A 12151-nucleotide genomic window follows, 5' to 3' on the forward strand; every position below is an offset into this window, starting at 1 on the left:
AATTTGCCGATGACACAAAGGTTGGAGGTGCCGTTGATAGTATCGAGGGCTACTGCAGGCTGCAGCGCAACGTAGACAGGATGCAGAGCTGGGCTGAGAAATGGCTGATGGAGTTCAATCTGGATAAATGTGAAGTGATGCATTTTGGAAGGTCGAACTTGAATGCTGAATATAGGATTAAAGACAGGATTCTTTACGGTGTTAAGAGGAAGGTATTAAGGAGACGTCAGAGGAAGGTTCTTTACGCAGAGAGTAGTGAACTCATGGAATGCATTGCCAGCGGTGGTGATGGAAGCAGAGTTATTAGGGACACTTAAGCAACTGCTGGACATGCACATGGATAGCAGTGAATTGAGGGGAGCATAGGTTAGCTTATTTTATTTTAGGAACAATCCTTGGCACAACATCATGGGCCGAAGGGCCTGTTCTGTGCTGTACTTTTCTATGTTTTCATCTTCTAAGTGCCAGCAGCTGGGATTATAATAACACAAGAAAATCAACTTTACAAATCAAAGTTCAGGCATGAACTATACCTTTATATTTTATTCAGGAATTTGGGATTCAGCTTCAGGGCTGAATAACGTGGGAGACTGAACTGCTCCTCTAAGGTGGTTCTGTCCCTCCTCCTTTCTAATTTGTATTCTTCCTTCTCCCTTTCCCTCCTTCACGTACTCCCCAATACTCTATTCCTTTGATCTCTTTCCCTACCGCATCCTGCGTCACATCACCTCCTCTTCCCCCTTCCTTTCCCCTACATCCCCTCTACTGCACATCACCCTGTGAATCCCTCCCATCCTCCTGTCCCATCCCCTGGAGTTTGCCTCACGACTATAAGTTCTTTGTTGTGGTAATCACAAAGGGCGAGAATATGGATATGGAGTTTTAAAACAATAGTTGATAAAGTTACACAGAGCAGAGTTGTTAGTGAATTTCAAAGATGCAGTAACAGAGTGGGTACCTGATTGGTTAAGGGACAGATAGCAGAGAGCAGGAGTGACTGGTTTTGTAGGAGAGGACAGTGCTGTGGCATTATTGGGCTTCCTCCTCAGTTTCCTCTGTGAATGGAGAACAGATGGTGACATGGACTGCTCAGGGCTTTGAGTGCTTCAATCTCCAAATATTTCTGGATATCCAATGGCAAATTTCTTACTGAAACACTTCCAAATTCCTACACCGCTAGGTTATTTATTCAAAATTTTCCAAAATTTGAGGTCATTGGTACTAACTTATTTCAATATTGAAAACATTTTAAAACAAAAGCAGATTCAAGGTGGAAACTATTTTGATAAACATTACTCACCAATCAGCAGCCTCTTGTGCGCTTCTTCCTCCAGTGGCAGCTAAAGCTTTCCGCCTACAGAGAGATAGTTAAACCGATAATTATCAAAATCAGTCACGACCAACAATGTGTAACATCACCAAATGGAGCATCTGGGATGGTGCATTCATGGAGATCATTTCCAGCCCTTTCTTAAAGGGAAACCTTTATCACTGTCACTCTGCAACGTGGAAGGTTGTGTTGCCCTCAGTCCCAATGTTAAGAATGTTCTTTGAGGCTGAAGCTGAACCCAGACAAGGACGGCACGGTGGCACGGCACGGTGGCACAGTGGTTAGCACTGCTGCCTCACACCACCAGAGACCCGGGTTCAATTCCCGCCTCAGGCGACTGACTGTGTGGAGTTTGCACATTTTCCCTGTGTCTGTGTGGGTCTCCTCCCACAGTCCAAAGACGTGCAGGTTAGGTGAATTGGCCATGCTAAATTACCTGTAGTGTTAGGTAAGGGGTAAATGTATGGGTGGGTGGTGGGTTGGTGTGGACTTGTTGGGCTGAAGGGCCTGTTTCCACACTGTAAGTAATCTAATCTAAGGAGAACACAGCTCTCATGGTCGATTTTCTATCTTTATACACATTGGAAGAGGATGTCACTGACTGGGCCATCCCTAATTGCCTGGAGGAAGTGAGGACTGCAGATACTGGAGATCAGTCAAAAAGTATAGCACTGGAAAAGCACAGCCAGTCAGGCAACATCTGAGCTGTGGGAGAGCCAACATTTCGGACATATGCCCTTCATTAGGAAGCTCCATTCCTGATGAAGGGTTTATGCCTGAAACATCGATGTTCCTGCTCCTCCGATGCTACCTGATCTGCTGTGCTTTTCCAGCACCACACTTTTCAATTCTTATTGCCTAGAGGGTAGTTAAGAGTCAACCCATTGTTGTGGGTCTGGAGTTACGTACAGTCCAATAAACTGTAATTACATCACTGCCCTTGATGTTTTCAGTTGGCATAAATATGGCGGAAAGGATTTTTAGCTGCAGCAACCAAATTATCATGCAGAGTTCAGAATCTAGGAGAGATCATCACTTGGGGCAATGGAGAAGAAGATAAACCCAAGGCAACAGACAGAACAAATAACCGTACAAATCAAAATGCAGGATGTTCTGTACAAACTCAAGCAGCAGATATCTGTAAGAGGCAACCTGATTCAAGATGTTTGGAAACAGCCTGAAGATTGTAGTTGGCTCAGTGATTAGCCCTGCTGCCTCACAGCACCAGGGACCTGGGTTCGATTCCTACCTTGCTCAATTGTCTGTGTGGAGTTTGCACACTCTTCCTGTGTCTGTGTGGGTTTCCTCCGGGTGCTCTGGTTTCCTCCCACAGTCCAAAGATGTGCAGGTCAGGTGAATTGGCCATGCTAAATTGCCCGTAGTGTTGGGTGCATTAGTCAGGGTAAATATAGGGGAATGGGAGTCTGGGTGGGTTATTCTTCAGGGGGTTGGTGTGGACTTATTGGGCTGAAGAGCCCATTTCCATACTGTAGGGAATTAAAATAAAAGGATGATGCCATAATAACATAGACTGGTTTCACTTTACACCCTTGCAGGAACTTTTCTCTGTCAGCAGGACGATTAGAACAACAAAAACACAGAAACAACATAACCTCATTACAGCACCAACTGACAGACATGTGGCAAAGGGGTGCAGAGGGATCCTGAAACAGGATCACAATCACCTCGAGAGAATAAACAATTGCCATTTCAAACCAAATGAACAATCTAAAAAATCCAAATGAGCTTCTTTTAATCATTTAATGGAGCCATAAACGTGCTTGAATTTTGTTCCTATTGATGGGATTTAGGTGCTGTATGAAAAGTATTTAAAGTAATGATGATACAGACCATCCTTATATCAAATTTCTGTAAACATCATGAAATCATGGGAAACCTAAGATTGACCCTGAAGTTGTCCATCATGGATTGTGTATTCACAGGATTGGACATGTAGGTCAGAGGGTATGTTGCAATTATTGATGTCAATGTTGCATGTGACCATTGTATTGTGTTATGTTTGGGTATCCTGTAGTTTTTTGGAAAAAGTGGACTGTCACAACCTCTGACATGAACTGTGATTAAGAGGGCAATTGGGTCACATGTGAAAGCAAGATACAGAGTGGTCAATGGCCTCTCCCACACACGTGGTAAGAGAGCTCTGCTGAACACAAGAACTGGGGACTCCACTTTGACATCTCTCCCAACAGCCTTGAAGGCTAACAGGCACAAGAAAGGACTATAACTTGAGTACTTTAAAGATACATGTTAATTTAATTTGGGACTTTTTAAACCCTCTTTTCCCATGCTCATCATTTTTTTTTAACTATTTCAATTCTGTAACGCATAAAGTATCTGTACCTCGGTATCCTATTTCTAAGATGGTGCACAGAGATGTACAAACTTTTCGCTGTGTGTGACAATAAAGGCCATTCTATTCTTATTGAGTAGACTGTATTTGTATATATATGGCTGAATGGCCTGCTCTTGTTCCTTGTTCATACGGTCCTCACTCACTGACAGTCTAATGTTCATATTGTCCTCACTCACTGACAGTCTAATGTTCATACGGCCCTCACTCACTGACAGTCTAATATTCATATTGTCCTCACTCACTGACAGTCTAATGTTCATATTGTCCTCACTCACTGACAGTCTAATGTTCATATTGTCCTCACTCACTGACAGTCTAATGTTCATATTGTCCTCACTCACTGACAGTCTAATGTTCATATTGTCCTCACTCACTGACAGTCTAATGTTCATATTGTCCTCACTCACTGACAGTCTAATGTTCATATTGTCCTCACTCACTGACAGTCTAATGTTCATATTGTCCTCACTCACTGACAGTCTAATGTTCATATTGTCCTCACTCACTGACAGTCTAATGTTCATATTGTCCTCACTCACTGACAGTCTAATGTTCATATTGTCCTCACTCACTGACAGTCTAATGTTCATATTGTCCTCACTCACTGACAGTCTAATGTTCATATTGTCCTCACTCACTGACAGTCTAATGTTCATATTGTCCTCACTCACTGACAGTCTAATGTTCATATTGTCCTCACTCACTGACAGTCTAATGTTCATATTGTCCTCACTCACTGACAGTCTAATGTTCATATTGTCCTCACTCACTGACAGTCTAATGTTCATATTGTCCTCACTCACTGACAGTCTAATGTTCATATTGTCCTCACTCACTGACAGTCTAATGTTCATATTGTCCTCACTCACTGACAGTCTAATGTTCATATTGTCCTCACTCACTGACAGTCTAATGTTCATATTGTCCTCACTCACTGACAGTCTAATGTTCATATTGTCCTCACTCACTGACAGTCTAATGTTCATATTGTCCTCACTCACTGACAGTCTAATGTTCATATTGTCCTCACTCACTGACAGTCTAATGTTCATATTGTCCTCACTCACTGACAGTCTAATGTTCATATTGTCCTCACTCACTGACAGTCTAATGTTCATATTGTCCTCACTCACTGACAGTCTAATGTTCATATTGTCCTCACTCACTGACAGTCTAATGTTCATATTGTCCTCACTCACTGACAGTCTAATGTTCATATTGTCCTCACTCACTGACAGTCTAATGTTCATATTGTCCTCACTCACTGACAGTCTAATGTTCATATTGTCCTCACTCACTGACAGTCTAATGTTCATATTGTCCTCACTCACTGACAGTCTAATGTTCATATTGTCCTCACTCACTGACAGTCTAATGTTCATATTGTCCTCACTCACTGACAGTCTAATGTTCATATTGTCCTCACTCACTGACAGTCTAATGTTCATATTGTCCTCACTCACTGACAGTCTAATGTTCATATTGTCCTCACTCACTGACAGTCTAATGTTCATATTGTCCTCACTCACTGACAGTCTAATGTTCATATTGTCCTCACTCACTGACAGTCTAATGTTCATATTGTCCTCACTCACTGACAGTCTAATGTTCATATTGTCCTCACTCACTGACAGTCTAATGTTCATATTGTCCTCACTCACTGACAGTCTAATGTTCATATTGTCCTCACTCACTGACAGTCTAATGTTCATATTGTCCTCACTCACTGACAGTCTAATGTTCATATTGTCCTCACTCACTGACAGTCTAATGTTCATATTGTCCTCACTCACTGACAGTCTAATGTTCATATTGTCCTCACTCACTGACAGTCTAATGTTCATATTGTCCTCACTCACTGACAGTCTAATGTTCATATTGTCCTCACTCACTGACAGTCTAATGTTCATATTGTCCTCACTCACTGACAGTCTAATGTTCATATTGTCCTCACTCACTGACAGTCTAATGTTCATATTGTCCTCACTCACTGACAGTCTAATGTTCATATTGTCCTCACTCACTGACAGTCTAATGTTCATATTGTCCTCACTCACTGACAGTCTAATGTTCATATTGTCCTCACTCACTGACAGTCTAATGTTCATATTGTCCTCACTCACTGACAGTCTAATGTTCATATTGTCCTCACTCACTGACAGTCTAATGTTCATATTGTCCTCACTCACTGACAGTCTAATGTTCATATTGTCCTCACTCACTGACAGTCTAATGTTCATATTGTCCTCACTCACTGACAGTCTAATGTTCATATTGTCCTCACTCACTGACAGTCTAATGTTCATATTGTCCTCACTCACTGACAGTCTAATGTTCATATTGTCCTCACTCACTGACAGTCTAATGTTCATATTGTCCTCACTCACTGACAGTCTAATGTTCATATTGTCCTCACTCACTGACAGTCTAATGTTCATATTGTCCTCACTCACTGACAGTCTAATGTTCATATTGTCCTCACTCACTGACAGTCTAATGTTCATATTGTCCTCACTCACTGACAGTCTAATGTTCATATTGTCCTCACTCACTGACAGTCTAATGTTCATATTGTCCTCACTCACTGACAGTCTAATGTTCATATTGTCCTCACTCACTGACAGTCTAATGTTCATATTGTCCTCACTCACTGACAGTCTAATGTTCATATTGTCCTCACTCACTGACAGTCTAATGTTCATATTGTCCTCACTCACTGACAGTCTAATGTTCATATTGTCCTCACTCACTGACAGTCTAATGTTCATATTGTCCTCACTCACTGACAGTCTAATGTTCATATTGTCCTCACTCACTGACAGTCTAATGTTCATATTGTCCTCACTCACTGACAGTCTAATGTTCATATTGTCCTCACTCACTGACAGTCTAATGTTCATATTGTCCTCACTCACTGACAGTCTAATGTTCATATTGTCCTCACTCACTGACAGTCTAATGTTCATATTGTCCTCACTCACTGACAGTCTAATGTTCATATTGTCCTCACTCACTGACAGTCTAATGTTCATATTGTCCTCACTCACTGACAGTCTAATGTTCATATTGTCCTCACTCACTGACAGTCTAATGTTCATATTGTCCTCACTCACTGACAGTCTAATGTTCATATTGTCCTCACTCACTGACAGTCTAATGTTCATATTGTCCTCACTCACTGACAGTCTAATGTTCATATTGTCCTCACTCACTGACAGTCTAATGTTCATATTGTCCTCACTCACTGACAGTCTAATGTTCATATTGTCCTCACTCACTGACAGTCTAATGTTCATATTGTCCTCACTCACTGACAGTCTAATGTTCATATTGTCCTCACTCACTGACAGTCTAATGTTCATATTGTCCTCACTCACTGACAGTCTAATGTTCATATTGTCCTCACTCACTGACAGTCTAATGTTCATATTGTCCTCACTCACTGACAGTCTAATGTTCATATTGTCCTCACTCACTGACAGTCTAATGTTCTTATTGTCCTCACTCACTGACAGTCTTATGTTTTGGAAACAGTTCGGAGAAGTTTTACTGGACCAATTCCTGGAATTACCAGGCTGCTTGATGAGGAAAAAGAACAAAGAACAAAGAAAATTTACAGCCCAGGAACAGGCCCTTCGACCCTCCAATCCTGAGCCGATCCAAATGTACTGTCTAAACCTGTCACCCATTCCCTAAGCACCTGTGTCTCTCTGCTCCCTAATTACTCATGCATCTGTCCAGGCGCATCTTATGCTCATATGGTCCTCACTCACTGACAGTCTTAAGTATCTGAACCCTTTGAATTCCTCTTCAGATATCATTGAGCTCTCCTCAGTGACCCTTTGTAAGAAGATTTGTCCCTATTTATGGGCAGAATTGCAAAATAAACCTCTCAGAAGAGTCAAATGTGGCACTGTTGGAGTGACATTAACTCTGAACATGACATTCTCACAGAATGTTGGCTTTCAGCACAAGTTACAGACAGTGGGTAGGAATGGGTAGGAATGGGTTCTGTCATGCAGCACTGACGTTAAACTGACAGGCCGGTAATCCCAATACTCTTCAGGTCCTGCTGAGGGACATTGGTTGTTTTTTAAACAAGTATTCCTCAGTAATCTGGGAAAGTGGGAATATAAAGTTCAAAACACAAGTATGTAAGCTGTGCTGTTACTGAATGATGTATTCGGCTTGCTAGTCAGAATTGCTGTAAGATAGGTTTTTTTTAATCTTCAAAATGGTGCATCAGAAGTAGTCCCAGCACCTCAAGAATCGTTTTTTTTAATTCACTCATGGAATGTGGGTTTTATGGCTGGCCAGCATTTGTTGCCTATCCTGTGTTGTCTTTGAGAAGGTGGTGTAAGCTGCCTTCACAAACAGTGCACATGTTGCAGGTAGATCCAGCAAGACTGAAAAAATTACGATATATTTCCAAATCAGGATAATGAGTGGTTTGGATGGGAACATGAAGGTGGTGGTGTTCCCAGGTATTTAGTGCCCTTGTCCTTCTTGATGAAGTGTTCATAGGTTTCAAATGTGCTGTTGAAGAGGCCTTGTTGAATTTCTGCAGTGCACCTTGTAGATCGTACAGTGCTTTTACTGAGTATCAGTGCAGGAGGAACTGCATGTTTATGGATGTGGCACCAATTCACCAGGCTGCTTTGTCCGGGATGGTGTCAAGTTTCCTGAATGTTTTGTTTGAACTGCATCCACCTGGGCAAGCGGGGAGTATTCCCTCACACTCCTGACTTGTTCCTTGTAGGTAGTAGCCTGCTATGGGGAGTTAGGAGGTGAGTTACTCACTGGAGGAATCCTAGCCTCTGGCCTGATCTTATACCACTGGTAATCCAATTCAGTTTCTATAGTCCCCAGAATGTTGATAGTGGTTGATTCAGTGATGGTAACATATGGGATTCTATGATTCTATGGTCATCGTCAGGCATTATGTGGTACACATGTTACTTGCTATTTTTCATACCAGGCCTGGATATTGTTCAGATTGTGCTACACTTGAACATGGACTGTTTCAGTACCTGAGGAGTGGTGAATAGTGTTGAACATTGTGTAATCATTGGCGAACATCCCCACTTCTGACCTGATGATGGAGGGAAGGTCATTGATGAAGCAGCTGAAGATGGTTGGGCTGTCGACACTCCCCTGAGGGGCTCCTGCAGAGATGTCCTGGAGCTGAGATGACTGATCTCCAATAAACATGACCATCTTCCTATGTGTCAGGTATGACTAACCACCGGACAGTTTGCCCCCGATACCCATTGATTCCAGTTTTGCTCGGGCTCCTTGATGCCACACTCGGCCAAACACAGCCTTGATGTCAAGGGCCGTCCCTCTCCCCTCCCCTCTGGAATTCAGCTCTTTTGTCCAGGTGTGAACCACGTGAGGGGGATTTCCTAGTGATATTATCACTCATCTGTTAAATCAGAGACCCAGGGAATATTCTGGGCACCCAGCTGTGAATCCTACCATGGCAGATACAGGAATCTGATTTCAATTTTTAAAAATCTGGAATTAAGAATCTAACAATGACCATGAACCCACTGTTGATTGTTGGGAAAAGACCCATCTAGTTTATTAATGAACTTTAGAAACCTGTCATCCTTACTTGATCTGGCCTACATGTGGTTGACTTTTAACTGCCCTCTGGGCAACTAGGGATGGGCAATAAATGTTGGCCTAGCCAGTGACACCCTCATCCTGTGAATGAATAAAAAATACTTAAAGTCGAGGATGCAGAGAGCTTCTGCAAAATTATTTTGTCCTGATCTTAGCTTGGCCTGTTTGCAAAGGTAGTGAATAATTTGCATATTAAAAATTTGGAGATGCCGGTATTGGACTGGGGTATACAAAGTTAAAAATCACACAACACCAGGTTATAGTCCAACAGGTTTAATTGGAAGCACACTAGCTTTTGGAGCGACGCTCCTTCATCAGGTGATTGTGGAGGGCTCGATTATAACACAGAATTTATAGCAAAAATTTACAGTGTGATGTAACTGAAATTATACATTGAAAAATTGATTGTCTGTTAAGCCTTTCATCTGTTAGAATACAGTGATAGTTTCACTTCTTTCATGTGTAAATCACAAAACCCTTTTTTTTAAAAGTTGCATTCTCGGGTTAGCTGTTAACAATGGTGATAGGATATTAAAGAAGCTGACCACATATTTGAGCCAAATACCAGATCCCATTCAAAGTGGCAGTCTGTCACCTGTCTGGATTGATGGATAATGAGACTTGCTGCTTTATCAGTAAAAGTTCACAATTATCTCAGACACTGTCCTAATAAACTTGACCAGCTCAGCCCTCCTGTTCTTAACAAGACAAACCTAATCACCTGCTGTCTCCTGCATTACAACAGTGACTGTGTTCGAATGTCCTGACGTCCTACAAAGTGGTAAAGAAAATGCAATTTTATTGACTTGAATGCTTTGTCAGCTCAAAAAATGAAGTGAAGTTTTCAGGGTATCATTCTCAACATCTTTATCAGATTTTTCTGATAACAGTGGCCATGTGAAAGGTTCCTGTGAAGGTCTACAGCCACAGAAGAGGATTTCCTCAGACACAGGAAGCAGGCAATTCAGGAGAATGCAAGTCGGGAGTTTCCCTGCCTTGATAGTTTCCACAGCATGATTTATCTCCCTTCCTGACAATAGCTGCGATTCCTGAAATGGGATTTCTCCCCTCAAATCCACAGGATGAGTGTAGGGTGTCTTGATCTGATAAAAGCACAGCATCTTTGAAGACCCCAGCTGGAATATGAACATATAGACTAATAAAAGAGGAGTTGAGGTAGACCATTCAACCCCTTGATCTGGCTCCACTATTCAGAAAGATGGTGGCTGTGTTTTGAATTCCACATTCCCATCTATCCCCAATATCCCTTTCTAAGATGAATCTAACTGACAAGAATTTCATCAAAGTCACATGATCTGTTTCTTTCACTTATTGAAGGCCTGTTGCAATGTTTCCAGTGATGGTGGTTCACCGATGGATTCTGTCACAGTGTACTTGTGGGATAGGCTGAAGAAGAGCACCTGCTGATTGTGGCCTCATGGTTGGAGAGTCGATGAAAATGCTTTTTCCCTTGTCCCCCTCAAGAAAATAAACACAAAACTATTGCCATCAAGACAATCTCAAGCTTTCCTTGAACTATTTTGCCATTCAAGTTAGATCATACATCAAGGTCAAACTTCTTAATAATGACTTAGCAACGGCCGAGAAGGAAAAGAAATGAAATTCCAATCGCCCCAACCCATGGGACATCCTACAAATGTGGCCATGGATTTGTGAGTTAGGATTCAGCCTGTGCAGTCACTTGGAGACTCACAGCAGAAACGCACTGTCTTGAAAAAACATCATCCTCAAATCAAGAACAAACTGACTGTGTGAAGAAATGCAAATTCTTTCTCGTTAATATTCCAGATGTGACTCTGTCGTGAAAGTGAGCTCAGTTGTGTCTGTATTCACAAAATCTCAGGGCAACTTGCTTGCCTGAATGTAAGCAGGACCTCCTTTGGAAACTTGGTGCAAATATGTTTTGAAAAGTCTGATGCCCAGTTCTTTCTGCAGCATTTTTTACACAATCAGTGAGCAGGTACTGTGCACATACAGTGGCGAAGAAGCAAAATCCTTTTTAACACTTCAATGTGGAAATCTTTGAATAAAGAGCCTGGGAGATGGTAAAAACCTGGGTAATTGTTCAATTGATCAAATGGCCCAATTTTAATACCCACATTGATTGAAGCTTATTTCAAACCTTTGAGATTTCTAATGATAATATTGGTGGATATTTGTTGTGTCATTAAAATAAAAAAAAACCTCTTCAGAAATATCCTTAACTATTAACTGTATAATAACTTTATGATTTGTTAACCAGATTCTATATCATAATCCACATCATTCATAGAAACTTAGAAACATAGAACATAGATGACGTCATGTAGGCCCAAAGTGTATGACAACTGATTTCCAGTATCCGCAATTCTTTAATCTTTTTTGTGCCTATGACAAGTGTTTGAAAGAGCTATTCACTTATCAACACAGCCTGGCAATTTCCTTTCAAGTACTTATCCAAATCCTTTTTGAAACTTAATTTGGAATTTGCTCTGCTATCCTTTCTTACTGCATATTCCACAACTTGAACACATTTAATAAGGTTCCTCATGGTAGGCTCATTCAGAAGGTCAGGAGGAATGGGATTCAGGGGAACATAGCTGTCTGGATACAGAATTGGCTGGCCAACAGAAGACAGCGAGTGGTAGTAGAAGGAAAATATTCTGCCTGGAAGTCTGTGGTGAGTGGTGTTCCACAGGGCTCTGTCCTTGGGCCTCTATTGTTTGTAATTTTTATTAATGACTTGAATGAGGGGATTGAAGGATGGGTCAGCAAGTTTGCAGACAACACAAAGGTTGGAGTGTCGTTGACAGTATGGA

At 41.6% G+C, this 12151-nt stretch overlaps 1 protein-coding gene across 1 annotated transcript in view; it reads right to left on the reverse strand.

Moving 5' to 3' along the window:
• LOC122555450 (ubiquitin-associated and SH3 domain-containing protein A-like) overlaps positions 1–12151 on the reverse strand; it is a 38112-nt gene that overhangs the window by 24414 nt on the left and 1547 nt on the right. The window contains exon 2 of the mRNA XM_043701468.1: positions 1301–1354. Coding sequence (XP_043557403.1) covers positions 1301–1354 — 54 coding nt within the window. The remainder of the gene's footprint in view (positions 1–1300; positions 1355–12151) is intronic.

Source organism: Chiloscyllium plagiosum, chromosome 12 (assembly GCF_004010195.1).
Source record: "Chiloscyllium plagiosum isolate BGI_BamShark_2017 chromosome 12, ASM401019v2, whole genome shotgun sequence".
In the NCBI taxonomy this organism is placed as follows: Eukaryota; Metazoa; Chordata; class Chondrichthyes; order Orectolobiformes; family Hemiscylliidae; genus Chiloscyllium; species Chiloscyllium plagiosum.